Below are 27,855 nucleotides of genomic sequence, written 5' to 3' on the forward strand. Positions count from 1 at the left end.
CGGCCCATTGGCCGGCGCCCTCGCGGGGCCGGCTCCCATTGGCCGCCCGCCCGCTGGCCGGCGGCGACGGCGCCCCCGAACGTTGGCGTCCCAGATGGCCGCTTCCCATTGGCTGAGCGCGGCGGCCAATGGGGAGCGACCACGCGTTCGGAGGGAGACGCCCCCCCCTCCCCTCCCCTCCCGCGCGCGCCTGCCCGTCCTCCGCGGGTTGCGTCACCGCGGTCACGTGGGCATGGGCGCTCTTAAAGGGCCAGCCTCACACACACCCCCACCCCCCGCGGAACACGTGGGGAGCAGCGCCCGCCACCCCCTAATCACCGGGGAGAGGGCTGGGACCCTGCCATGGAACACGGCGTGGGGACACACACACACACGACACGACACGACACAGAGGACGAGGAATCTTGTTCTTGACCTAATAGAGAGCTGTGACTATATTAGTCCAATGATGTCATAGCCCACGTGGGTGGGGTGTGTGGGTGTGTGTGCTGCGCCCATGAGGGCTGGAGCCCCCCCCCACCCCCCGGGATCCGACCTGCCGCTGCACCGAGACGTAAAGCCACCCAGCACTTCGTGACGTCACTCCGCAGCCTCCCGACGTCACAGCCCCCCCCCGGGCGGTGTCCTCATCCCGGAAACTCATGCCACGCTCAAGATGGCGCCGCGCAGCGGTCAAGATAGCGCTCGCCACGCTCAAGATGGCGCCGCCCATTCCCCTCCCCAGCCATGCCCCCGCCTCTTCCGGTGCCGGCCGAGAGCACTTCCGGCCGCCGCGATGTCGCCCAGCGTGGCCGAGCGGCTGCTCCAGCGGCTGGAGCGAGTGGCGGCGGCGGGGCCCGGCGGGGGGCTCTGCAGCCTGGAGGCGGCCGCTGAGCTCGGCCTCGACCACCAGACGCTCGTCGGGGCCGTCAAGAGCCTGCAGGCGCTGGGGGAGGTGGGAGCGGCGGGGCCGGGCCCGGTGGTGCCCCCGGTGCTGATCCCGGTGCTGATCCCGGTGCTGATCCCGGTGCTGATCCCGGTGTGTCCGCACCCCCACCCCCTCCCCCGGTGCTGATCCCGGTCCCCCGCAGGTGATCGAGGCGGAGGCGCGGTCGGCGACGCGGTGGGAGCTGAGCCCCGAGGGGGCGGAGGTGCTGCGGGACGGCAGCCCCGAGGTGCGGCTCTTCCGCAGCCTCCCGGCCGAGGGGCTGCCCCAGAGCGACGCCATGGTGAGCACCCCGGGAGAGGGTACCGGGGACAACGGGGGGGGGGGGGGGACACGGACACACCGGAGGGGGCACCGGGTCGCTGAGGGCCGCCCTGTCCCCCCGCAGAAGCTGCCCGGCGGCTCGGTGGGCTTCAACAAGGCCATGGCCAACAAGTGGCTGCGCCTGGAGAAGGGGGCGCCCGGCGGCCCCCGCGTCTTCCGCGCCGTGAGTGACCCGGGGGGGGATCCCCCGGAACCGGGGGGAGGGGGACACGGGGAGGGAGTCCCCTGGAGCCAGAAGGGTCCTGAGGAGGACGGATGGGGGTTGCCTGGAACCGGCAGGAGGGGGAGCCAGGGGATCCCCCAGAACCAAGGGTGTCCCAAGGGGTCCCCTGGAGTTTGGGGGGAATCCCTGAGGAGGACAGACACGGGGTCACCTGGAGGGGACCGAGGGGCTCCCCCAGAACGGGGAGGGTCCTGGGGGGGATGGACGGGGGTCGCCTGGAACCAGGCAGGGGACCAAGGGGATCCCCTAGAACTGCGGTGTCCTGGGATGGGGGTCACCTTGAGCTGGGAGGATCCCGGGGGGGGCGGGGTGGACAGAGGGGGTCCCCTGGAACCAGGAGTGTCCTGGGGTGGGGGTCCCCTGCAGTTTGGGGGGGGGGGAGCAAAGGGAATTCCCTGCATCCCTGAGGGTCCTGGGGGGGATTCTCCAGAACCGAAAGTGACCGGGGGCGGGGAGGATGTCCCCGTTGGGGCTGGGGCTGTCCCAGCCCCCCCCCGGGTCCCCTGGGGGTGTCTGTCCCCCCCGTGACGTGGCCCCCCCCCCCCGGTCCGCGCAGGTGTCGGAGGTGCAGGACGGGGTGCAGGAGAGCCTGCGGCGGGTGCAGGGGGGGGAGGCCGAGGGGCTGCCGGAGCGTGACCGCACCGAGCTCAAGAGGAGGAAGCTGCTGCTGGAAGTGTGAGCTCGGGGGGGGGGGGGTTGTCATGGCTGGGGGGGGGGGGGGGCGGGTCAAGGGGACCCCCCCTGACCCCCCCTTGTCCCCTCCCAGCACCCTCAAATCCTACTGGATCCGCAAGGGCAGCGCCTTCAGCACGGCGCTGGCGCGGCAGGAGACAGAGCTGACGCCGGAGATGATCGCCACGTGAGTCTGTGACCCCCCTGACTTGGCTGTGACCCCTGACCTCGACCCTCCTGACCTGGCCTTGACCCCCCCTGACCCACAGGGGCTCCTGGCGGCAGCTCTCCTTCAAGCCCTACAACTTCTCGGCGCTGGGGCTACCGCCGGCCACCGGCCACCTCCACCCCCTGCTGAAGGTGCGCTCCCAGCTGCGCCAGATCTTCCTGGAGATGGGGTGAGTGGGGGGGGCACCGGGGGGGTGGGGGCACGGAGGGGTCCCCAAGACCGGGAGTGGGACAGGGACCTGACACTGTGACCCCCCAGGTTCACGGAGATGCCGACCGACAACTTCGTGGAAAGCTCCTTCTGGAATTTCGACGCTCTGTTCCAGCCCCAGCAGCACCCGGCCCGTGACCAGCATGACACGTTCTTTCTCCAGGGTGGGTGCTAGGGGTGAGGGGGGGGACGACTTGGGGAACCCACCCACCCCCCCCCTCAAACCCCACTGAACCCCCCCATGTCTATTCTTCCCCCCCCAGACCCCGCCGAGGCCCCCGAGCTGCCCCCTGGCTACACATCCAAGGTGAAGAAGGTCCACTCGCAGGGAGGCTACGGCTCACAGGGGTGAGGGCAAGAGCTGGGGTTGGGTTGGGGGGGCCGAGGACACACACCCTCCCCCCATCTAGGCCATGCAGCCCCTTCTGAGCCCCCCCCTCCCCAGGTACAAGTACGATTGGCGGCTGGAGGAGGCGAGGAAAAACCTGCTGCGCACCCACACCACGTCGGCCAGTGCCCGGGCACTCTACCGGCTGGCCCGTCAGGTGGGATGGGTCTTGGGGGGCACAGTGGGGTTTGGGGGTGCCCCACCTGACACCCCCCTCCTACTCTGCTACCCCCTTTTCCACAGGAGAAGTTCTCCCCGGTGAAATACTTCTCCATTGACCGGGTTTTTCGCAACGAGAGCCTGGATGCCACCCACCTGGCCGAGTTCCACCAGGTGGAGGGGGTGGTGGCCGACCGTGGCCTCACCCTCGGCCACCTCATGGGCACCCTCCGGCAGTTCTTCAGCAAGATGGGTACAGGGGGAGGGGGGGACATTGGAGGGGGACAGGGGGTTCCCCGGGGGCCCCCCTCACCCCCTCTCTGTCCCCAGGCATCTCCCAGCTGCGCTTCAAGCCGGCCTATAACCCCTACACTGAGCCCAGCATGGAGGTGTTCAGCTACCACGAGGGTAAGGGGGGGCTCTGTGGGTCTGCATGGCCCCCACCCCGCCATGGAGCAGAGGGGTTCCAGGGGGTCTGCCTGGGCCCCCAAGTAGCCCCACAGTCTGCATGTGGCTCCACGGAGCGGGAGGGGTGACTTTTTAGGGTGGCAGCCAGCTTTGCCTCGTTGTCTCCCCTGTGGGGTGGGGGCCTTTGGGGTTCCCTGACAGGGTGGGGGGACTCCGGCGTGGTCCTGTGATGTGGGGGTCAGCCTAATCTTCCTCTCTGCCTGGAGTGGAGGTGCTCTGGGGTTCCAATGGGGGGGGATCTGGTCTCATCTCCTCTGAGGGAGGGGGTCTCTGGTGTGGCCCAAGGTTGCCCCCCCACACACACCTTGCAGAGCGGGGGCCCCCCCCATCTCTTCCCCCCAGGGCTAAAGAAGTGGGTGGAGGTGGGGAACTCGGGGGTCTTCCGCCCTGAGCTGCTGCTGCCCATGGGGCTGCCCGAGAACGTCTCCGTCATCGCCTGGGGGCTCTCGCTGGAGCGGTGAGTGCGGGGGGTGGGGGGGATAACCAGGGGGTGGGGGGCCTGGCCTGGGGGCCATCCCTGCTGACACCCCCCCACACCCCACCTCACCTCTCCTGCACCAGTCCCACCATGATCAAATACGGCATCAACAACATCCGCGAGCTGGTGGGGCACCGGGTCAACCTCCAGATGGTCTACGACAGCCCGCTCTGCCGCCTGGACACCTAGGCCCCGGCCTCCCGGGGTTGGGGGGGGAGGGGGTAATAAAGCTCCTTTGCCCAACCCGTTGCCTGTGTCTGTGCTGGGGCAGGGACTGTGTGGGACGCTCCAGCGCCTACCGCGGCCTCCCGGGCCCCCCCCTCCGCCCCGGTCCTACCGCCGCCATCGCGGATCCGTCTCCTCAGCGCCTGGCCCGGCCCTTCCCGCCTTTTCCCCCGCCGCCTTTCATTGGCTGAGCCCCGCCTTCCCTTGGCGCCTAGGCGGGTCCCGATTGGCCGCCGCGGCTGCCAGTCGCATTCCCCGCCCCTCCGAGATCCCGCCCACCGTGTTCTCAGCGCCCTGAGGGGGCGGCGGCCTGGACCGGGTCCCGCTACCCCCGCACCGACCCCGGTCGCCGGTCCCCTCCTCGCTTCCCGGGTCCCGGGCACACAGCCGCCCCCCGTGTCCCCGGTCCTGCCGGAGGGACCACCCCCCCACCCCCCCTGCTCCCCCCGGGGCTGGGGGTGCCGTGGCCTGGTGTAGGCCCCGAGCCAGGTGGGTGTCTGGCCCCCCCCCCCCCAGCACCGAGCCCCGGCCCCCGAGGCCGCCAGCCCGGGGTGGGCATGTCGCGAAAGGAGCAGGAGGGCCCCGAGGCAGAGTCGGCAGCGGGTGACAGCTCCTTCTTGGCGGGGGTGGGCAGGGATGAGCCCCCCGGCGAGGACTCCGACAGGTAACACGCTTTCTACCCTCCATTGCCTCACAGTTTTGACCTAAATTGGAGGGGGGGAAAAAATCATAGAATGGTTTGGGTTGGAAGGGACCTTAAAAAAATCATCTAGTTCCATGGGCAGGGACACCTCCCACCAAACCACGTTGCTCCAAGCCCCCTCCAACCTTGGCCTTGAACCCCTCCAGGGATGGGGCAGCCCCAGCTTCTCTGGGCAACCTGGGCCAGGCTCTCACCACCCTCACAGCAAAGAAGTTCTTCCTCACATCTCAGCTCAATCTCCCCTCTTTCAGGTTAAAACCGTTTCCCCTCATCCCGTCGCTCCCCTCCCTGATCAAGAGTCTCCCCCCAGCTTTCCTGGAGCCCCTTTAGTGACTGGATGGGGCCCCAAGGTCCCCTCGGAGCCTTCTCTTCTCCAGGCTGAACAGAGAAGAGCATATACGGGGAGTGACAACACCCCAGGGGCTGCAGGAAGGAGGTGAAACGCACACCCCCTTGTCTGTGGGCTGCCACGTTTGTTATCGGGGTCCCCAATTAACATCACTGGCCGGGCATGCCGTTCCCTGACGTGCGGGTCCTGTGTTTGGGCTGAGGACGGAGGGTCCGCCGGTGGCGGAGGCGGTGCTGGATGGCCAGGCCTCCCGCTACTTCGCCTCTCTGGACGCCAGCGTGGGGTCCCTGCAGCAGCGCGCACAGCGGCTGATCGACAAGGTGAACGACAGCCGAAAGGAGGACCACACCGTCATGAGCGGCTTCAGGGAGAGCCTGCTGCTGAAGGTGGGGGCCGCTGGCGCGCTAAGGGGGGGGAGCAGCGGGCGAGAAGACCCCGGCCCTCGCTGCCCAGCAGGGCTGTGTGGCCATGCAGTCTCTGCTTGAGGTGTTTAATCGCATTATTCCGCCTGGATTAGCGGCAGGCTGGCGGGGGGGGGAGCGGTGAGACAAGGTGCTGCGGGGAGGGAGCGTGGTGTGAGCGGTCGCCGGCGCCAGCTGCAGAGCCCGGTGAGCCAGATGCACCGGCGCTCGCTGCCGGGGTTGGGGGGGGGTGGGGGGAAACACCCACAGCCCCTTTGGGGGCGGCTGCAGCTGCCTCCGGCCCCACTGTGGGGAGCGGAGGGGACGCCGATGGTCCCCCTGTCCCCACACAGCCGCTGGCTGTCCTCGGTGTCCTCGCTCGGCTGCGCCGGACTTTGCTCCTGCCGGCATCCCTGCAGCCGGGGGGGGGCAGGGGGGGGGCTCCCGCAGGCCCAGGCGCAGATGGCCGCCCGGCCTCAGCAGCTGCGGCCCACGGTGACCCGGCGCTCAGTGGCTACCACAGCCGGTGCTCCGGCTACCGTGGGCGCAGCTGGCGCTAGCAGCGGCCAAGCCAAGCCAGGCCGGGAGCCGCGCCAGCCCAGGCAGCCACAGCTGCCACCCCCCTCCGGGGACGGCAGCCAGGCGCCGGCCGTGCCAGCAGCACTGCCCACCCCTGCACCCCGAAAAGAACCGTTTTCTCCCCCTTTTTGCGCCCCGGGGCGGCGGCAGGTCTCGGGGCTGGCGGAGCAGCTGGAGGAGCGGCTTTTCCACCTCTACGGCCTCCATAACGAGCTGATCCAGGAGCGGCTGCAGGAGCTGGCGGAGGTGATGGAGCGAGTGGGGCAGGCCGAGGCTGAGCTCCGGCAGGTCTGCCACACCGTGGAGGCCGCTTACCGGGACCTCTGCCTGCAGCCTGAGACCTGAGACAGGCCCCAAATCCGCAGGGGTCCCCCCAAAATTGCAGGAGTCCCCGCGGCAGCCTGCCATCCCCATGAGTGGGATGCATCCCCTGCTGCTGCTGTGCCGGGGTAGCTGCGACCAGGAAAGGGGGATTTTGGCCCAAAAGGGCTTTTCTGTTGCTGTTGGTGTTCAGGTTTATCACAAATAAAAAGAGGGAAAAAAACCCAAATGCTTAATTCGGGGGTCTGCCAAAGCTCCGCCGCCTGCTTGCCGGAAAAAAACACACCACGCGTGCTGACACAGGGTCCCCTCCCGCTGGCAGCTTAATTAACACTGACGAGGCTGGCGCTGACGAACGGAGGCTGAAGCTGGGGGGGGGGGGTGCCTTTCCACATTTTATAGGCGAGTGGCCGTGAGGACGGCAAAGGCACCAGGGGCAGTTCACAGCCAAGAGGCTCCGCGGCAAAGCCCGGCACAACCGGGGGCTGCCAGATCCCATCAGTGACACCGAGTCCCGTCGGTGACAGCGGGTCTGTTCGGTGATACCATGTCCCGTCGGTGATACGGAGTACCGTCGGTGACACTGGGTTCTGTCGGTGACAGCGGGTCCGGTTGGTGACAGCGGGTTCCATCGATGACACAGGTCCGGTGACCCCGCGGGTGACGTCCTGGCCGTGGTGGTGGCGGCACGAGGCCGGTCATGCTGCAGAGCGTCGCAGCCACGTGTTGCCAGCGCGGTGCCGGACGCCATCTCCCCCTGTTAGCCCCGCGGGGCTGGTGGCTTGCTGGGGGCGAAGGCCTGGATGCCGGTGATGGCCCGTCCCAGGATCAGCGCGTGGATGTCGTGGGTGCCTGCGGGCGAGGGAGCGGCCAGGACCCGTTGGTACCCAGTGGCACCGGTGCCGGGGTCACCCCCTGTTTCCCTACCCCCCCCCGGGGCGGCGGTACCTTCGTAGGTGTTGACGGCCTCCAGGTTCATGAGGTGCCGGATGACGTGGTACTCATCGCACACCCCGTTGCCCCCCAGCATGTCCCGCGCCTCCCGGGCAATGGCCAGCGCCTTCCCGCACGAGTTGCGCTTCAGCATCGACACCATCTCGGGGGCCGCCCTGCGGGGTGGGGTGGGGTGGGATGGGATGAGGGGGACACTGTCACCCCCTTTCCCTGCCACCGCCCCCCCCCTTCCCCGCAGGGACCCCCCAGGGTGGCACCCACTTTCCCTCATCCTTGAGGCGGCCGAGTCGCAGGCAGGCCTGCAGCCCCAGGGCGATCTCCGTCACCATGTCGGCCAGCTTCTTCTGCACCAGCTGGTTGCGTGCCAGAGGACCCCCAAACTGGTTCCTGGGGTGGAGAAGGGGGAGCGGTGGGGCTTAGGGGGGTCCAGCAGGACATTCTCCCCCCACTCCCTCCCCACGCACCTCCCGGCCCCAGTGTTACCTGTCGAGGACGTATTGCCGTGCCGTCTCCAGGCAGCTCTCGGCGGCGCCCAGCGCGCCCCAGGCGATGCCGTAGCGCGCGTGGGTCAGGCAGCCAAAGGGGCCCTGGGGCGAGCGGGTGTCACCAGGACCCCCATCCCACGGCAGGACCCCCCCTTGCACCCCCTTTTGTGTGTGTGTGTGTGTGTGTGTCCCTTACTTACCGCCAGGCCCTCGGCGTTGGGCAGCAGGTTCTCCTCCGGCACTTCCACATCCTCCATCACGATCATGCCGGTGGCGGAAGCACGGAGCGAGAACTTGCCCTCGATTTTGGGGGTGCTGAGGCCGGGGGTCCCCCGCTCCAGCAGGAACCCCCTCACCTTCCTGTCCTCCTCGCACACCGCCCACACCAGGCACAGGTCTGCCACCGGCGCGTTGGTGATCCTGGGCGGGGTGTCGGGGGTTCAGGGTGGGGGGGGGCAGGTCTGGGGGTTTTGGGGGGTCCCTGCTGCCCCCCGGCTTGGGGCTTACCAGGTCTTGGAGCCCCGCAGCGTGTAGGTCTTGGCACTGGGGTTGTAGCGCGCTCGCGTCTCCATGCGCCCTGGGTCGCTCCCGTGGTTGGGCTCCGTCAGACCGAAGCACCCCAACATCTCCCCCCGCGCTGGAAGGGGAGTGTCAGGGGGAGCGCGGGACCCCCTACAGCCCCCCTCTCCTGCCCAACAGACACCCACAGATCCGCCTTCCTGCCCCACAGATGCCCCCCACTTGTCCCACAGAGCTCCCCCTCCTGCTCCATAGCCCCCTACTTTTCCCACCCCCCCCCCGCCCCACAAGCCCCCAGAGACCCCCCCCCCCGCCCCATGGCCCCCACCTGCCCCACATACACACACACCCCCCTCCTGCCCCATGGCCCTCCACTTGCCCCACAGACCTCCGTCCTGCCCCACAGCCCCCCCCCCACCCGGTGCGGGTCTCACCCAGGGGGGGCAGGAAGCGGTCCCGCTGGGCGGGGGTCCCGTAGGCCAGGATGGGGTGCATGACGAGGGAGGACTGGACGCTCAGCACCGAGCGGTAGCTGCTGTCCACCCGCTCCAGCTCCCGCGTCACCAGCCCGTAGCCCACCGAGGTGGTGCCCGCGCAGCCGTACCCTGGGGACAGCGACACCCCACGGAGACCCCCAGAGCCCCCCACTGTACCACGGGGACAGTGACACCCCACGGAGACCCCCAGGCCCCCCCAGTGTACCGTGGGGACAGTGACACCCCACGGAGACCCTCAGGACCCCCAGTGTACCCATGAATACCCCCAGCTGTACCCCGGGGACAGCAACACCCCACGGAGACCCCCAGAGCCCCCCACTGTACCACGGGGACAGTGACACCCCACGGAGACCCCCAGGACCCCCAGCCATACCCTGGGGACAGTGACACCCCACGGAGACCCCCAGGCTCCCCCAGTGTACCATGGGGACGGCAACACCCCACGGAGACCCCCAGGCCCCCCCACTGTACCACGGGGACAGTGACACCCCACAGAGACCCCCAGCTGTAACCTGGGGACAGCGACACCCCCCAGAAACCCCTGGGACCCCCAGTGTACCCACAGAGACCTCGGGGACCCCCAGCCGTAGCCCAAGGACAGTGACACCCCACGGAGACCTCTGGGACCCCCACCCCCAGAAATCCCAGCCCTGCTTCCCCCAGGAACCACCCCCCCCCGAGAGAACATTGCCCCCCCCCCCCCAGACAGACCCCCCCAAGAACCACCCCCTAGCCCCTCCAAACCCTCTCCTCACCCAACCCCCCCAAAAAAACACCCCGCACACCACCCCCCAAAAAAAACCCCACACCCCTTGTAACTCCCCCCCCCCCCGCCAGCTCCCTTACAGGGACCCCAACTCACCTTTGATGGTGGGGCCCAGCACCCCCAGTGCCCCCATCTCCGACACGATCTCCCGGTCAAAGACTAGGAAAAAGGCCGGGGGGGGGGGGGGCACAGTGAGGTGGGGACCCCCCCCAAAAGATGTGTGGTTGGGGGGGGCTCCCCACCACCCCTGTCCCCAACCTTGGCCACCCAGAGCCCTACCGGGCTCTGGGTGGCCAAGGTTGGGGACAGGGGTGGGTGTTGAAGGTTGAGGGGAGGGGTGGGAGGGTGTTGGGGGGGGGTCGGGGGTTGGGGGGGGGTCCGTACCCTCGTGCCGGTTGGCATGCAGGACGCGGGGCAGCAGCCGTTCCTGGCAGTACTTCTGCATGGCGTCCCGCAGTAGCCGCTCCTCGGGGGCCAGTAGCCCCTCCAGCCCCAGGGGGTCCCGCCAGTCGAAGGCTTTGAAAAGGGGCGGGGGGGGAGTGGGAGGAGGCAACACCCGGGGGGGAGGGGGGGCGCGTTTGAGCATCAGCCCCACACCTGACCCCTATATGTGCCCCCCCCCCCCGCCGCCCAAGCAGTGGGAGGACGGGGGGGGGGGGCTATCGGCGCCCTGTCGCGACTCACCCTGCGGGGGGGGGGGCCGTGCTCCCCCAGCGGACGCCCCTCCGGAGGGGGCGCATCAGCGGGGCGGCCAGGCGCAGCGCCATGGGGGGTCTGGGGAAAAGGGGGGGGAGCTGACCCAGGGACCCCCAACTACCCCCAAGGATCCCCGAACTGCCTCCAGGGACCCCCCTAACTAACTACACACACCCCCCCCAGGCCCCCCCAACTACCCCCCCCCCCCCGTCACTCAACTACCAACCTCCCCCGGACCCCCCCCCCGGGACTCCCAACCACCCCCCTGGAGATCCCCAAGACCCTTAACGACCCCCCCCCAACCGCCCCCTCCCTCCCCCCTCCATGCCCCAGACCCCCCTGCCCCCCCAGCTGACCCCGACTCCCCTGAACGGACCGCGCCCCCCCCCCCCCCCCCCCGCACCGTGCGAGCTCGGCGGCGGCGAACGGGCCCGGAGGCGCCCTCGGCCGTGACGTCACGGGGGGTGGGGTGGGCGTGGCGACGGGGGGTGTGTGTGTGTGACGTTAACCCGCGCCTGCCCGGGCTCGGGGCGGGGGGGGGTGGAGGGGGCCAGGGCTGAGGGGACCCCCAAACCACCGCCCGCATGGACCGGGGACGGCTGGGGGGGGAGGGGGGATTGAGGGGGTTCGGGGGGGGTTCCTGTCGCGGCGCCGTGACGTGTGTGTGTCGCCCCCCCCCCCCAGTCCCCAGGGAGGCGCGGGGCGGGGGTCGGTGCTGTACAGGCTTTATTGGTCCCCGGGACCCCCCCGGCCCCCCCGGCCCGGGGGGGGGCGTTTGCATAGCGAGAACGGGGGGGTGGGGGGGGGTGATGGTGATGTCACACGGGGAGGGGGGGGGGTTGGTGATGTCACCTGCTTGGCTGGCCCTCGGAGTGATGTCAGCTGCTGGTGCGTGATGTCACCACCTCCCTGGGGGGGCATCATCCCCGCTTGGTGACCTCATGGCGGTGACATCACCACCCGGCCCCGGTCATCGCCCCCCCCCCCCCCCGCTGTGACATCACCGTCCCCGCACCTCCTGTGACATCACGACTGTGACGTCACCACTCCTGCACCGTCAGCGACACCGTAACCGTGACATCATCGACTGCGCACCGCCACGGCGGCTGTGACATCACCACGCCACCAAAGCCAGCTGTGACGTCACCCTCCCTCCCTCCCTCCCCAATGGCCACCGCCGCCATGACGTCACCGCTCCCCCTCCCTGAGTGACATCAGAGCCGCCCCGCCCACCCCGCCTGTGACATCACCGCTGTGACATCAGCGTGGCGAGAACCGGGGGCAAGCAGGAGACCTGGGGGAGGGGGGGGACACCCCGGAGTGGGAGGGGGGGAGGGGGCTGCGGGGCCGATGACATCACACCGGGGGGGGGGTGGGGGGTGTCACAGTATTAACCCTTTGTGTATGGAGGGGGGGCACCGTACAAGGGGGGGGGGGGTGTCCCGCATGCCTGGGAGACCCCCCCCTATTTACATCCAGGAGAGGGGTGTCTCAGCGCCCAGGGGGGGGCCCGGTGCTGCGGAGAGTCCCCATCGCCCCCCTCCCCCTCCCCCCGGGGCCGCCCCGGGCCCCACCACCACGATGGGCACCGGGGGCGCCCCCCCCCCGCCGCGCCTGCTCGTGCTCCTGCACCGGGCTCAGCGCTTTGGGGGGGCCCCCCACGGGCGGGAGGGGGCCGGCTTCGGTGGCGGGGGGGGCCCCCCAGCAGCAGCGGCAGCTCCTGGCGACCCAGGCGGCGGGCGGGCGGCGCGGGGGGCGGGGGGGTCCCTTCGGCCGGGCTCTCCCCGTCCCACTCAGCCAAACTCTGCAGCGGCGGCTCGGCCGGGAAGTCCTTGCGGGGGGGCTCCAGCCCCAATTTGCGGCTTGCACCCACCCCCGCGCCCCCCACCGCTTTCTCCGGGGGTCCCCTCCGGGCCAGGCGGGGGGATTCGGTTGCCTTGGGGTGCAGTTTGGCGGGGAAAGCCGGGGGCGAGGCGGCAGGGGGCGAGGGGGTGTGAGCCAAAGGCGAGAGGGGGATGCTGCCGGCCGATTTGCAGCGGGCGGCCCGGTACTGGCGCTGCAGCTTCGGGGACAGGCCCTGCAGAGAACTGGGGCGCAAGTGGGGGCCGGCCGGTGCCGGCGAGGGGGGGGGCGCTGGAGCCCGGGGAGCTGCTGGGTGGCGAGGCCCCTGTGAAGGGTCCGGGTCAGGAGGGGGGGGGCCAACTTCCCACCTCCCCCTGTCCCCAACCTTGGCCACCCAGGGCCCTGGGTGGCCAAGGTTGGGGACAGGGGGGGTGTTGAGGGGACATGGGGGGGTCCTGGGGGGCAGGGCGGGGGGGAACCGGGGACCCTGCCTGGCTCGGCCACGTGTGGCCGCTGCGCCCTCCCCGTGCTTTGGCCACGCCCACCCTGCTCCCGCGGCCCCCGCCCTCTTCCCCACGGCTCCGCCCCACCCTGCTCCCGCGGCCCCCGCCCTCTTCCCCACGGCTCCGCCCCACCCTGCTCCCACGGCCCCGCCCTCTTCCCCACGGCCCCGCCCGCTCCACCCCCATTGGCCCGCTCACCCCATCCCCGCCCCGCCCACCCTTCACCCCGCCCGCCTCGTTGCCATTGGCCCACCCCCCCCCAACCCTGTTCCAATTAGCCCGCCCTCCGCCCGCGGCCCCCGCCCTCTTCCCCGTGGCCCCGCCCCGTTGCCATGGCAGCGCGTACCCGCCTCGGCGGCGCGCGGCGGGAGGGCGGGGTCCCGCGCGCGCGCGTGGGTGGGGGAGGCGGGGAGGCTGTCGGAGGAGGAGAGCGAGCGGCTCAGTGACGTCAGCGAGCGGCTCGTGTGCAGCAGCGAGGCCTGGCGGGCCAGGTGCCGGAAGAGCGCGCTGCGCCGCCTGCGGGCGGGGGGGGGAGTCAGTGCCGCGCGCCGGGCCACGCCCCTTCCCCCCCCCGGGGGACTGACACAGCCCCCCCGCGGGCGTGACTCCGGCCCCGCCCCCAGGACCTGGCCCCGCCCCCTGAGCGTGACTTCGGCCCCGCCCCCCGAGCCTGGCCCCACCCCCTGAGCATTACTCCAGCCCCACCCCTCGAACCTGGCTCCGCCCCCTGAGCGCACCCCACCCCCCCATTCCCTGTGCCCCCCCCCATTACCCCCTCTGCCCCCCACCCCCGTTCCCTCCTCTCGTGGCTGCCCCCGGCCCCGCCCCCCGGTTGTGACTCCAGCCCCGCCCCCCTGAATTGGCCCCGCCCCCAGTCGTGACTCCAGCTCCACTCCCCGACTTGGCCCCGCCCCTGGCAATGCCCGGCCGCCGCCTGCCCCCAGTTCCCTGCCCCTGGCCCCGCCCCCCCAAGCCCCCTCCCTGGTCCTGTCCTTTCCCCCCACTTTCCTTTCCCCCCCCCCGCCCCGTTCCCACCTCTCGTGGCCACCCCGGTGCCGCCCCGGCGGTTCCTTCGCGCCATCTTGGTGCGGGCGCTGCGCGCCGCGGGCCCCAGGCGGATGGAGGTGTTCTCCAGCGGTGTCGTCGTCACCAGCACCTTCGTCCGCTCTGGCGCACAGGGCGTCACCACCGCCACGCCCCTGCCACGCCCTGCCACACCCCTGCCACACCCCGCCACACCTACACTCCACCCCACCTGCGACCCGGGACCCACAGCCCTGCACGACCCCACTGTGACCTCTACCCTTGACCCCACCACAACCTCCCCCCCATGACCTTTTGAGCAGGCGACCCCTCCCCCCCCCATCCCCATGACCCTTCCCCCCCGTGACCCTCTGCCCTGTGACCCCCATGACCCCGCCTCCCCTCCCGCCCCCCTGTGACCCCTGGACCTTGAGATGAGCTCGACGACCTCGGTGTGCACCTCCCGTGGACGGGCTCCCCGTTGACGTGGGTGATGAGGTCACCGGCGCAAAGCCCCGCCTCCTGTGCTGGGCCCCCCTCCTCCACGTGCTGCCCCCCCCGGCATACTGTTACCCACAATGCACCGGGGCCATGCCCCCCCCCTCCCCCCCTCCCAGTGTCCCCAATATCCCCCCCGATGTCACCACCCCTTTCCCCTGACGTCCCCAATGTCCCACCGTTCCCCCAATGTCCCCCCCCAAAGTACCCCCACATCCCCCCATGTCCCCAATGTCCCCCTCGTGTCCCCAATGTACCCCCCCATGGTCCCTCAACATCCCCCCCCCGACCCCTGGTGTCCCCAACTCCCCATGTCCCAAATGACCCCCCCGTCCCCCCAATGTAACCCCCATCCCCCAATGTCCCCCCCACGACCTCCATGTCCCCAATGTCCTCCCCATGTCCCAAATCACCCCCCCATGTCCCCCCAATGCCCCTCCCACGACCCCTGATGTCCCCCTCATGTCCCCAGTGTAACCCCCCATGTCCCCCCAATGTCTCTCCCACGACCCCCCATGTCCCCAATACCCTCCCCGTGTCCCCCCCAGCGCCCCCCCTCCCTCGTTTCCCCTGTCCCTTGCTGACCCACTCACTGCTCACATCCCCTCCCCATCTCCCTCCCCCCCCCCGCCCCCGGTCCCCCGATGTCCCCCCCCCCCCCCCGGTCCCGCTGACCCAGACGACGTGGTGGACGCTGTAGACATCGCTGTCCCCCAGGTAGACGCGGATGGCGCGGAGGGTGAAGCCGAACTTCTTGCCGGGGCGGGGGATGGCGATGGGGGAGCGGGGGGCGGCCACCGCCGGGGCCAGCTCCCGGCCGGGGGAGGAGTCCCGGGAGGACGGGTCCGACGACAGCGACCGCGGCGACATGGGGCTGCCCAGGGGCGAGGAGCCGGGCGCCTCCCCTGCGCCCCCCCGCTGGCACCCCCACCACGGACACCGGCCTCCGGGGCACCCCCTGCCCCCCACCTTGGCGACCCACCGACACCCAGGGGTCCAGCACCCCCCCCGCCCCCCGGGGACCTCTCCCCCCACCCCGGTGGCACCTGCGTGACCGGGGGACCCCCACCATCCTTGGGGACCCCCAGCACCCATGGGGGGGACACGTACCCACGGACGCCCCCCACCACCACCCCAGAGGGACCCGGGAGTGTCCCCCAGAGACCCCACCCCACCCTCGGGACCCACACACCCTGGGGGACCCAGGCACCCCCAAACCTCACCCCCCCCAGGGGGACCCAGGTGATCAGGGACTGACCCCCCCTCCCACTCTCAGACCAGGGGACCCCCCCTGCCACCCTTGGGGACCCAGGCACCCACGGGCACACCCTCCCCCCCCCCGAGGAGACCCAGGTGACAAAGAGCCCCCCCAATCTCAGACCAGGGGTCCAGGCTGCCCACCAAGGCGGGTGAGGGGGGGCCCAAGGGGATGTTGGGGTCCCGGGGGGGTTTTGGGTCCCGGGAGGGGGGTGAGACCCACCGCTGGGGATGATGACGGAGAGGGCGGTGGCCGATGCCGACTTGGTGACCTTCCCGGGGCCGCGGGGGCTGCGCTTGTCACCCCCTGCTTCGGGGGCCACCCCCGGGTGCCGCGGCCGCCGCAGCCCCCCCAGCTCGGCCCGGGGGGGTGGCAGGTCCCCGGCCCGGGGGGCTCGTTCCCCTGGGGGGGGGGGGGGTGGGGGGGTGGGCTGGTGAGGACTCAGGCATCTGGGACCCCCCACTGGGGACCCAGGTGTCGGGATCCCCCCCCCTTTCCAAGGGATCCCTGTGTCCGGGACCAACCTGGCTCCTCGCTGGGTCCGTCCGTGGGTCCATCGCGGGGGGGGACCCCGTTGCGGGGGGGCGTCCTCTCCTCGGGGGCGGGCCCGGGGCGCCCCGGCTCCAGCAGCGCCGAGAAGCGTCGACGGGCGCCCGGGGGGGGGCTGCCCTCGCCTTCGGGGGGGGCTCCCTCTGCTGCCGGTGGCCGTTTCCTGCGGGGGCCCAAGCGTTCTGGGGGGTCTGACCACTGCACACCCCCCCCCACCCCATTCACCTCCCTCCGGGGGTCCCAGGCATCCGGGCAGACCCCAGGCTGTTGCCCCCCCCCCCCCCCCCAAACCACGGGGACCCAGGTGTGACACCACCCCCACCCCCCATCCCCCCCCCAGGGACCCCGGTGTCAGGGGGCGCTCACAGCTCGGGGGACGCCGTGCGCCAGCCGCGGTCGCGGGCGAAGGCGTCGCGTCTCCCCTCGTCCCGCGGACGCCCCTTGGTCGCCTTCGGCTCCGGCGGCTGCTGCGAGAGCTGCTCCAGGCTGCTGTACACCTGCACGGTGCCGCACGCTCGCACGAGGGGGGGGCGCACGGGGGTTTGGGCGCGTGTGGTCACACGAGGGTCTCACGGGGGTTTGCACACGCGTGATCACATGGGGGCCACGCAGGGATTTGCACACGTGTGATCACACGAGAGTCTGCACACGTGTGATCACGCAAGGTTCACACAAGGGCTTGCACGTGCATGGTTGCACGGGGGTCATACAGGGGTTTGCATGTGTGTGATGATCACATGAGGGTTTTCACACGCGTGATTGCACGAGGGTCGCACAAGGGTTTGCACGGGGCTGTGCCCCAGGAGCCCAAACTGCACGGGGCCGTGCGAGGCCCTGTGCATCCCTCTGTCCCCACACTCCCCCCCGTGCCCCCACCTTGCTGAAGCGGGGAGAGCAGGATGAGAACTGCCGGATCTCCACGGGCTCGTCCTCCGTCGTGTCCTCGTCCTCGTAGGAGGTGACATGGGGGTAGCGGTCCGAGCGCGCTGGGGGGCGGGTGGGATGCACAGGGTGGGGGTCCCATAGTGTCACCCCCGGGGGGCCCAGGGGTGAGGGACCCATAGAGGGGACCCACGGTGGGGGTGTCCCAGGAGGGCCCATGGGGGGATTCTTGGAGGGGGGGAGGGTCCCACCATGGGACGGGCTTGAAGGTCCCCTGGGGGGGATTGTCCCTGGTTGGAAGTGCTGGGGGGAGATGGCATGTCAAGGGAGTGTCCCCCGGGAGGGGCTGAGAGGTGGTCCCGGGGTTTGGGTCCCAGGCTTGGGGTCCCGGGGAGGGGTCCTGGGGGGGGTCCCAGGGTTGGGGTCCTGGAGTTCCCAGGGTTGGGGTCCTGGGGAGGGGTCCTGGGGGGGGGGGGGGGGGTCCCAGGGTTGGGGTCCCAGGGGGGTCCCTCACTGTCGAAGTAGCTGGTGTCCTCCTCGGACTCCAGGTGAGGCACGAACTCGGCTTTTTGCCGCAGGAGCCCCGTCCAGTCCAGCGCCGCGAAGAAGCCGTGAGCCTTCACCTCCTGCGCCCCCCCTGGGGACAAGGACGGGGGTCAGCAGGGTCGGGGGGGGGGTGTGTCAGGGGAATTAGGGGAGATCGGGGGGGGTCTCACCAGCCCCGAGGCGCCGCAGGGGGTCGGGCTGCAGGAGGCAGGAGATGAGGTGCTGGGCGTCAGGGGGCAGCGCCTCATCCCCCTCCGGCCACAGGATCTCGTCTGATGGGGGGGGGACAACACAACAGGGGGACACACACACGTGGGCACGGGGTCACAGCCACCAGCCCCCATCACATCCCCATGTCCCTGTGTCCATCCTGGTACCAGGACCTGCCCTGTCCCCATGTCCCCATCCCCAGGTACCCGAGATGACCCACTCCCCCCTCACTCCATGGCCCCATGTCCCCCCCCGTCCCCACACCCCAGGTGACCTGCTCTGTGTCCCCCCATGTCCCTCGCATCTCCCCACCCCTGTACTAGAGATGACCTGCCCCATCCCTGTGTCTCCGTGTCCCCCCTGTACCCGAGATGACCCACCCCATGTCCCCAAGATGAGCTGCCCCACGTCCCCATTCCCCCCACCCCATACCCAAGGTGACCTGCCCCATGTCCCCCCGTACCCGAGATGACCCACCCCATGTCCCCAAGATGAGCTGCCCTGTGTCCCCAAGATGACCTGCCCCATGTCCCCATGTCCCCCCTGGTACCAGAGATGACCCACATCATGTCCCCGAGATGACCTGCCCCGTGTCCCCATGTCCCCATGTCCCCCTGGACCTGAGATGAACCACCCCATGTGCCCATGTCCCCCTGTACCCTAGATGACCCATGCCATGTCCCTGTGTCCCCCCGTACCGGAGATGACCTGCCCGAAGAGCTCCTCGGGGGTGTCCCCGAAGAAGGGGACGCAGCCCACCAGGAACTCGTAGAGGACGATGCCCATGGCCCACCAGTCCACGGGCTTCCCGTAGCCCTGCCGCAGGATCACCTCGGGCGCGATGTACTCGGGGGTGCCGCACACCTGTGGGCAGGGTCAGCACGGGACACGCCCACCGGCCCCACCCTGCCACGCCCTGCCCCTGCCCCGCCCACCTGCTTGTCGCGGAACTCGCGGGCGTCCTTCTCCATGTGGCCCTCGTAGAGGTTGGTGGTGAGGCTCATCAGCCCCATCTTCGACAGCCCGAAGTCCGTCAGCTTCACATGGCCCAGCGAGGTGATCAGCAGGCTGGGGGCGGGGGATCCAGGCGTCCGGCGACCCCCCCCCAGGACCGGACTGACCCCCTCCACCCTGCCCTTGGGGGACCCAGGTGTCCAGCAACCCCTCTCCATCCCTGGGCCAATCCCCTCCATCCCACCCTGGGGGACTCAGGCATCTGGCAACCCCCCCCCCCCCAACCCAATGCCCCCCACCCACTCTGGGGACCCCAGTGTCCACCAGGGACCCAGGCATCCCCTCCTCCCAGGCTGGACCCCTCACCCCAGGGGGACCCAGGTGTCTGTCGGGGACCCCCCCCAGACCGAACCGACCCCCTCTACCCCTCCCCGGGGGACCCAGGCATCCAGCGTGCTCCCTCCTGCACTGAACCCCCACTCCACACCCCAGGAACCCCAGCATCTGGTGGGGACCCAGGCGTTTGGTGACACCCCACCCCCCCACCCCAGCCCGATGCCGTCCCCCCACCACAGGGACCCCCGAATCCAGTGAGGACCCAGATGTTCCCTCTCCCAGCCCGGATCCCCCCACCCCGCTCTAATCCTGGGGGACACAGGCATCCGGCACCCCTCCTGGACTGGACACCCCTCCCCACCCCACCCCGGGGGACCCAGGCATGTGTGTCACCCCCCCTCCCCGGGGGACCCCGCGGTACTTGTCGGGCTTGAGGTCACGGTGGACGATGCCGTAGTTGTGCAGATACTCGAGGGCCAGGACGGTCTCGGCGAAGTAGAGCCGGGCCAGCTCCAGCGGCAGCGCCCCGATGTGCTTCAGCAGCGTCGCACAGTCCCCGCCTGGGGGGGGACGGACATGGGGGGCCAGATGTGGGGGGGGGGGAAACGACGACACACAAAGGGGTTACAGTGGGACACACGGGGGACGGGGGAGGAACAGGGAGGGACCCAAGAGGAATATGGAGGGGAGACGCGAGGGGACGTGGTGGGGACACGGAGGCATCACGGGGGAACATGGGGAGGGGACATGAGGGGGTCACAGGGGGACACAAGGGGGACACGAGGGAGTCATGGGGACACAGGGAGGGCTGCAGCAGCGTGTGTCACAGCATCACCAGCCGCCACGTCCCAGCGGGACACAGAGCACCCACCCGGGTGTAAAAGCACCACGTCGGGATGTGAAAACGCCCCATCGCGACATAAACCACCCTGTTGTGACACAAACCTCCCCACACCGCCTGGCCCTGTAGCACAACATGCCCAGCCCCATATCATGATGCCCAGCCCCATGTCGTGATGTCCAGCCCCATATCACAACATCCATCCCCATATCATGATGCCCATCCCTGTATCATGATGCCCATCCCCATATTGTGATGCCCAGCCCCATATCATGATGCCCATCCCCATATTGTGATGCCCAGCCCCATATCATGATGCCCATCCCTGTATCATGATGCCCAGCCCCATATCACAACATCCATCCCCATATTGTGATGCCCAGCCCCATATCATGATGCCCATCCCTGTATCATGATGCCTAGCCCCGTACCGTGATACCCAACCCCATATCACGATGCCCAGCCCCACGTCCCGCCGTCCCCGCGCCCACCTTCCACGTACTCCATGACCATGCAGAGGTGGCGGCGGGTCTGGAAGGAGCAGAACATGCTGACGACGAAGGGGTTCTCGGCGAAGGTGAGGATGTCGCGCTCCACGAAGGCCTGTTCCACCTGGTTGCGCAGCAGCAGGTTCTGCTTGTTGATCTTCTTCATGGCGAAGCGCTGGCGGGTGGCCGTGTGTCGCACCAGGTACACCGCCCTGCCGGCACCGCACGCGTCACCCTGCGACGGGGACACCGGGGACACCGGCGGCCGGGACCCTCCTGGGGGACCCCGGCATCCAGGAACCCCCCAGGGACACTGGCATCCAGGAACCTCCCAGGGACCCCATTGTATGGGAACCTCCCGGGCACCCCGGCATCCAGGAACCCCCCAGGGACCCCGACATCCAGCACCTCCCTGGGGGACCCCGGTATCCAGGAACCTCCCGGGGATCCCAGGGTCCGTGACCCTCCTGAGGACCCCAGTGTCTAGGAATCCCCAGGGACCCCGGCATCCAGGAACCTCCCGGGGATCCCAGGGTCCGTGACCCTCCTGAGGACCCCAGTGTCTGGGAATCCCCCAGGGACCCCGGCATCCAGGAACCTCCCGGGGATCCCAGGGTCCGTGACTGTCCTGAGGACCCCAGTGTCTGGGAAACCCCTGGGGATCCCGGTGCCCGGCACCCCCCAGGGACCCCAGTGCCCGGAGCCGCTCACCCGTAGGCGCCGTTGCTGATGAGTTTGATGGTCTCAAAGTCACCTTCACCCGGCGGCTTCTTGGCCCTGGGAACAGTGCTGCGGCTCTGGGGGGACACGGGGACATGGGGTGACACAGGGTGACACAGGGGGACACATGGAGGGACCCTGCCCCGACGCCCACCTCAGCCCCCTCCTCGGGCTCTGGGGTGTTGCTGCCGCCGCTGTCGGGCTCCTCCAGATGCACCACGTCTGCGGGGACACGGGGTGTCACACGTGTGCGGGGACACGGGGTGCCACGTGCGTGTACCCCCAGTGCACAACACACCACGCGTGCACCCCCTGTGCACCCTCCCATCCCCCCCCCAATCCATGCAGATAACCCCCCCGTGCACGCTCCCACACACATGTACACGCTCCCACACACGTGTGCAGCCCTGCCCACCCCTGTGCAGCCCCCACACACGCCCCGTGCATACGCCCTCCCATGCAAGGCCCCGCGTGTGCACAGTCCCACATGCACGTGCATGCTCCCACGCATGTGTGCATGCCCCGCCTGTGCAAACCCCGTGGCCGCTCGCACACGCGTGTACCGGGGAAGGGGTCCCGCGCCAGCCCCAGCTGCCCGATGATGTAGCGGGGGATGTCGGCCTTCAGCAGCCCCTCGCGGGCCTGGCCCTCGGCCGCCGCCAGCAGCTGGTAGAACTCGGCCGGGTCGAACTCCTGCGCCCACACGCCCCGGCACGCGTGTGCAGGGGGGAACACGCACTGTCACACGTGTGCACACGGAGGGATACGCACCACCACATGTGTGCGGGGGGGTGGACACACGCACCATCACACGTGTGCAGGGATGGACACCCACCAGCACGGCACAATGCACCAGCAGACGTGTGCCAGTACACGTGTGTGTGTGCTGGTGCACATGGGTGTGCACATGTGTGAGAGCGTGTGCAAGCGTGTGAGCGTGTGTCTGTGCACGCACCGGGACACACGTGTGTGCATGTTTGGGCCCCAACACGTGTGCACATGTGTGTTGCCGTGCCTGCCCCAATGCACACACACGTGCCAGAGCACACAGGGGAGTGCACACGCGTGTGCCTTCCCCCCCCCGATCCCCCCACCACCACCACCTTTGTCCCGGTGGTACCCGGGATGCTCCATCGCCATAGCACTGCCCCGGCAACACGGCTGTCACCATGGCAACAGCAGCCCTGACTCCCCATTGGCTGCACACAGGGATTGGCCAGGGCGTTGTCAGGGTGACCGGAAAGGCTTCGTCCGATTGGACGGTTGGGATGGTGCAAAATGGGATGGGGAGGGGGGGATGCTGGCGGGGGGGGGGGGTGGGGGGGGGGGTGCTGCCACAGGGCTCGGATGCCTGGGTCCCCTGGGGATGGGGGGGTCCCGGGGGACTCACCAGGCACTCAAGCAGCCGGGCGGGGCGGGAGATGATGATGAGGAGCTTCTTCACCAGCTGGGTGATGAAGGCCACCTCCTCCGACTCTGAGCGCTCGTAGGCCTGGGGGGGACACAGGGGAAGGGGGGGGTGGGTCAGGGGGTCCCTGAAGTTGGGCGGGGGGTGGGGGTGGGGGCAGGCATCCCATGGGCCCTGGGGCATCCCGTTGGGTCCTGGGGTGTCCCACTGGGTCCCTGGTGGGGTCCCATTGGGTCCCACTGGGAGCTGAGGGCTCCCATTGGGCCCTGATGGGTTCCTCATTGGGTGCTGAGGGTGCCACTGTGCCCCACTGGGACCAGTGGGGTGCTGTTGGGTTCCCGGTGGGTCCCCTGTGGGCCCTGTTGGGTGCCAGTGGGTCTGCCTTGGACCCTGTTGGGCTCTGTTGGGGGCTGTTGGGCCCTTTTGGGTCCCTTGGGGCCCCATTGGGTGCTATCGGGTCTTGTTGGGTGCAGTTGGGTCCCATTGGTCCCTGTTGGGTCCCATTAGGTCCTTTGGGGCCCACTGGGTGCTGCTGGGTCCTGTTGGTCTCCCTATTGGGTCCCATTGGGTCCCTTGGGGCCCCATTGGGCACCCTTGGGTCCCGTTGGTCCCTAACAGGTCCTATTGGTCCCTGTTGGGTCCCATTGGTCACCCTTGGGTCCCGTTGGTCCCTATTGGTCCCCGTTGGTCCCTAACAGGTCCTATTGGTCCCCATTGGGTCCTATTGGTCCCTACTGGGTCCCATTGGGTCCCGTTGGGCGCCGTTGGGCGCCGTGGCTCACGTCCTGCAGCAGCCGCTCCATGTTCTCCTGCAGCTCGTAGAAGTAGCCAGCGGTGATGAGGCCGTGCCGGGCCTTGGCCAGGCAGTCACGGGCCAGTTCCACCAGTTGGTGCTGGATGAAGCTGAGGGCGCCGTCGGCCAAGGGCGTCCCCCCAGGGCCGCAGCCCCGCACGAACTCCTCCAGCCTCTCCTCCATCTGCGCCGTTGCCTGCAGGACCCAGCCCAGTGGGGCTCCCCACGGCTCCCAACACCCCGCCAAGACCCCATAACCTCCTCCACTGCCCCATAGACACCCCAGACCCCGCCCCGAGCTCCACACCTCCCCTCCAGGAACCTCAGAGCCCCCCTGATCCCCCCTAGATACCTCATAACCCCACAAGACCCCCATAACCCTGCCAGGACCCTCCTAAGACCCTATATCCTCCCCCAGTGCCCATTAGCTGCCCGAGACCCCCCTCCCAAAGCTGTTCCATAACCCCTCACCCCCCCATAGCCACCTCCCCACCCCCCCCCCCCAAGACCCCATGTCCTCCCCCGGCCCCCCATGCCCCCCCTCCCCACCCCCCCCAAGACCCTGTGTCCTCCCCCAGCCCCACCTTGGGGAACCGCTCCTTGTAGACGTGGTTCATCATCACGATCTCGTTGTCGTGGGACGAGGGTGAGCGTCCAGGGCTGGGGGGGGGGGACGACCGGCACCCGTGGGACCCACAATGTCCCCCCCAAGAATCTCCACCGCTGGCACCCGTGGGACCCCCAGCATCCCTCCATGGTGTCCCCATGGTGTCCCCATTCCACACACCCCCCCCCCCCGATGATGTCCCATGGCCATAACGTCCCTGTCACCCTGCTGTCCCCCACCCCACGGTGCCCCATGGCCCCCCCCATGGCATCCCACTGCTCTGGGTCACCCCAGACTCATGCTGTCCCCACCCTTGCAGTGTCCTGATTCCCCCACGGGGTCCCCAAAACTCTGTCCACCCCCCCATCCCTCCCCCCAGCACTATGGTGTCCCCCCCAGCCCCACAGTGATCACCAGCCCCAGTTGCCCCATGAGGTTCCCAAACCCCCATTCCCCCCACAGTGCCCCATCCCCACCTGAGGCTGCGGGAGCGGGGGCGTGGGGCCGGCCCCCCCCGGGCCCCCCCATCCTCCTCGGCCAGGCTCTCGGAGCTGCCGAAGTGGCGGGAGAGGAACCGCAGCTCCTCCGGCGTCGGCTGCGCCGGCAGCTGGTGCAGCCGCTCCTGCGACGAGCACGAGGACTGCGCGCCCGCGTCACCCCCCCGCACCCCCAACCTGCCCCACGGACCCCCAATGCACCCCACGGACCCCCACTGTGCCCCACAGACCCCCACGGGCTCCCCGACCCCATGGACCCCCACCACGCCCCATGGACCCTCTGACCCCACAGACTCCCAACGTGCCCCAGGGAACCCCCAGTGCCACAGTCCCCCCCAACCTGCCCCATGGACACCCCCCCCCCCCAAGCCCACAGACCCCCATGGACCCCCCGACCCCACAGATCTCCATGGATGCTCCTGACCCCACAGACCCCTGATGCACCCCATGGACCCCTCCCAACCCCACGGACGCCCACGGACCCCCACAGACCCTCCCCATGGCCCCCCATGAGGACCCATGGCCATCCACGGGGACTGGTGACCCCTCCCCACGGACCCACAGGTCCCCCCTCATAGGTGGCACCCACAGGTCAACCCCCACTAGACTCAGAGCTCACCCCACACCCATTCTGGGACACCCCCCCAGCCCCCAGCCCCGCCATGGGGAGGGGTCCCCTGGATGTGGGGGGGGCTCTGGGGCCCCCGACTCACCGAGACGGTGGAGCTGGGGGTGTTGGTGCCATAGCCGGAGGAGGGCAGCGAGGCCAGCGACCAGCGGCGCCCGTCAGCACTGGGGGGGACAGGGGGTGTCAGGGGACCCAGGCATCTGGAAGACACCACCCCACCCCACCCCCCAACACCACCCGGAGGCCTGGCCCCCACCCTCGAACGCCTGGGCCCCCCCCTTACCGTCGGGAGGAGGCGAAGGAGAAGTGGGCCGGGTTGCTGGGCGAGAAGTTGCGGGGACTGTCCAGGGGGCTGCTGCCTGCGGGGGGGGGGGGGGCACATGAAGGTTGGGGGGGGGGGGGGCGACAGTGGTGTGACATCACCCCTGCCCCGCCCTGACACCCCTGCCCTGCCAGGCCCCACCCCCACCCGAGGGGGCGGGGCCAAACGGATGCAACCCCTTCCCAGGGGAAAAGGGGGGGGACCCCAGAGGATGGGGGGGCAGGTGCTTTGGGGGTTCCCACAGGGGAAGGTGGAGTTATTGGGGCTGGGGGGGGGGGGCAATGGGTCCCTTGAGGGCTCTCTGTGGGTCCCTGGGGGAGTTCTTGGGGCCTGAGGGGGGCAATGTGTCCCTTGGGGGGGGGGTCCTAGCGATTTAGGGGGATTCTTATGGGTCCTTTGGCGGGGGTGTATGGATCCCTGGGGCTCTCTATAAGCCCCTTTGGGGGTTTCTCAGGGAACTTGGGGGGGCCTCAGGGCCTTGGGAGGGAGCTGGGGGGGCCGGGGGGGTTGGGGACACCGTAGGGGGGGGGGTCTCACCGATGTGCCCGGGCAGCGGCGAGTGGGGGCGCGGGAGGGTGGGGGAGGTGCTGGTCAGGATCAGGCTCTTCCGGTTGCTCGTGCGGCAGCTGGGGGGGGTAGGGGGGCCGTGGGAGGAGGGTGGGGGCCAGGACCCCCCCTCACACACGGCCTCCCCCCCCCCGCCATCCCTGTCCTCACACCCCAACGTGCTCACAACACCCAAAGGTTCTCCAGGGTGGGGGGGCACCCTCAGCCTCCCCCAAAAGGGGGGGCAGGAATGGGGGGGGGGCAGTAGCCATGAAGAGGGGGGGGGGGATGAGACTGGGGAGGGGTGTGTGTGTGGAGGATAAAGGTGGAGGATGAGGAAGGGGGGATGAAGGCCAGAGGCCGGAGATGAAGGAGGGAGGAGGATGGAGGAGAAGAGCCCAAGGGTGAGGATGAGGATGGAGGAGGACGAGGATGAAGGAGGGGGGAGGAGGGAGATGGGGGGGGAGGGCACGAAGGGTGAGGACGGGGATGGGGGGGGTGGGAGGGGATGAAGGGTGAGAATGAGGATGAGGATGGGGGGGGGGGGGATGAGGACGGGGATGGAGAAGGGATGAAGGATGGGGATGGAGGATGAGGACAGGGGGAGGAAGGCCGAGGCCCCCGTTACCTCTTGGTGCGGCGGAACATGCTGCTGCCCACCAGGATCGGCATCGGGGGGTGCGAGAGCCCGGGGGGGGGGGGAGTTCGGGGGGGGGGGCTCCGGGGCGGCGGCGCTTCGGCGGGGCGGTGGGGGGGGGGGCGAGGGGGACGCGGCGGCGGTGGCTGCAGCGGGGCGGGGCCAGGGCGGGGCGGGGGGCGGGGCCAAGGCGGGGGGGGAGCTGTGTGCAATGGGGGGGGGCCTGGGGTGCTGCGGGGCGGGGGGGGGGGGGTGTCTCACCTGCTGCTCTTCCGCGGCAGCGGCAGGTCCTTCTGCAAAACGGGGCAGATTGGGGGGGGCGGGGCGGGGGGGGGGGAACCGGATTCCCCCCCCCTCCCCGGGACCCCCCAGCGCCCCCGACCACCCCCCCCCCGGAATCACCCGGTCCGACCCCCCCCCCGCAGCGCTTTGGAGGGCCTGCCGCGCTGCTGGGGAGGCCCGGGCACCGGCTCCATCATGCCCCCCCGGCCCCCCGCCCCCCCCCCATGCCTGAAGCCCCCCCAAACCCGGCTGCCCTGCCCTCCCCCCCCCCCCCAGGGCCCTGCAGCCCCCCCCCGCGGTACCGCCCCGCCCTGGTACCGGGCCCGCATCACTCCCCCCCAGCCGGCGACCCCGCCCGGTACCGGGGCTGCATCTCCCCCCCCCCGTGCCCCCCCGTACCCGCCCTGGCCGGTACAGCCCCCCCCGGACCGGGCCTCCACCTCTCCGGTACCGAACCCCCCCCCCACCCCCGGCAGCGACCCCCGCCTCGGTACCGACCCCCCCCGCGGTACCTGCAGCCGCCGCCGCCGGATCACTCCCGAGTCGTCCATGGCTCTGCCGGTGCGGGGGGGGGGGGTCCCGGACCCCCCCCCTACCCCCGGTACCCGCAGCTCCCCCCCCCCCCCGCCCCCCCCTCAGCCGCCCGCCGCCATCCGCCGCCGCGCGGGACCCCCGGGATCGTCCCGCCCCCCGGCCCCGCCCAGCCCCGCCCCGACGGAGGGACCCAGGCGTCCGGGGGGGGGGGAAGGGGGGGGGATGAGGGGGGATGAGGGGGGAGCCCCACTCCGGGGGGGGGGAGTGTTTAACCCCTGCGCTGCCGCGACACCCCCGAGCTCCCCCCAACCCCCCCCCCCGGCGCTGTCCGCGGTGCTGAACCGGCCGCGCTGTCCAGCCCGGACGCGGGGGGTCCCCTC

The 27,855-nt window shown here is 70.2% G+C and overlaps 4 protein-coding genes across 5 annotated transcripts; 2 read left to right on the forward strand and 2 right to left on the reverse strand.

Moving 5' to 3' along the window:
* The first annotated feature begins 766 nt into the window (after positions 1-766).
* Positions 767-4,317, forward strand: FARSA (phenylalanyl-tRNA synthetase subunit alpha). Its single transcript, XM_074167871.1, has 13 exons — positions 767-934; positions 1,071-1,208; positions 1,314-1,412; positions 2,029-2,147; positions 2,239-2,331; positions 2,414-2,542; positions 2,632-2,747; positions 2,847-2,931; positions 3,029-3,128; positions 3,215-3,383; positions 3,461-3,538; positions 3,941-4,055; positions 4,160-4,317. The coding sequence occupies exons 1-13, from the start codon at positions 776-778 to the stop codon at positions 4,263-4,265; spliced, it is 1,506 nt and encodes a 501-aa protein (XP_074023972.1). The 5' UTR covers positions 767-775; the 3' UTR covers positions 4,266-4,317.
* A 541-nt stretch (positions 4,318-4,858) lies between these two features.
* Positions 4,859-6,678, forward strand: SYCE2 (synaptonemal complex central element protein 2). The gene is made up of 3 exons (XM_074167864.1): positions 4,859-4,965; positions 5,556-5,739; positions 6,484-6,678. Exons 1-3 carry the CDS (start codon positions 4,859-4,861, stop codon positions 6,676-6,678), a joined length of 486 nt encoding a protein of 161 aa, XP_074023965.1.
* Positions 6,679-6,832: 154 nt separating this feature from the next.
* Positions 6,833-11,028, reverse strand: GCDH (glutaryl-CoA dehydrogenase). 2 transcript variants are annotated; one of them, XM_074167870.1, is made up of 11 exons: positions 10,975-11,028; positions 10,560-10,649; positions 10,260-10,391; positions 9,972-10,034; positions 9,047-9,217; positions 8,601-8,730; positions 8,294-8,513; positions 8,092-8,195; positions 7,870-7,995; positions 7,603-7,763; positions 6,833-7,506 (listed from the first exon to the last, which is right to left on the reverse strand). In XM_074167870.1, exons 3-11 carry the CDS (start codon positions 10,318-10,320, stop codon positions 7,415-7,417), a joined length of 1,128 nt encoding a protein of 375 aa, XP_074023971.1. In that variant the 5' UTR covers positions 10,321-10,391; positions 10,560-10,649; positions 10,975-11,028; the 3' UTR covers positions 6,833-7,414. The 2 variants fall into 2 exon arrangements, with proteins under 2 accessions (XP_074023971.1, XP_074023969.1); XM_074167868.1 differs by lacking the exon at positions 10,975-11,028 and adding an exon at positions 10,478-10,479 and having other exon boundaries at positions 10,560-10,642.
* A 757-nt stretch (positions 11,029-11,785) lies between these two features.
* Positions 11,786-26,694, reverse strand: MAST1 (microtubule associated serine/threonine kinase 1). The gene is given in 29 exon segments (XM_074167865.1): positions 11,786-11,865; positions 12,234-12,699; positions 12,701-12,738; positions 13,263-13,432; positions 13,921-14,083; positions 14,360-14,401; positions 14,404-14,488; positions 15,113-15,342; positions 15,921-16,097; positions 16,220-16,407; positions 16,611-16,741; positions 17,121-17,230; positions 17,641-17,763; positions 17,843-17,944; positions 18,581-18,746; positions 18,818-18,950; positions 19,594-19,732; positions 20,505-20,713; positions 21,213-21,298; positions 21,376-21,443; positions 21,785-21,914; positions 22,612-22,713; positions 23,412-23,618; positions 24,007-24,082; positions 24,506-24,669; positions 25,240-25,318; positions 25,438-25,513; positions 26,014-26,102; positions 26,651-26,694. Coding segments are annotated over 29 exon segments (3,873 nt in total).
* Positions 26,695-27,855: the final 1,161 nt, after the last annotated feature.

This window comes from Numenius arquata, unplaced genomic scaffold (genome assembly GCF_964106895.1).
Source record: "Numenius arquata unplaced genomic scaffold, bNumArq3.hap1.1 HAP1_SCAFFOLD_883, whole genome shotgun sequence".
NCBI classification, from domain to species: Eukaryota; Metazoa; Chordata; class Aves; order Charadriiformes; family Scolopacidae; genus Numenius; species Numenius arquata.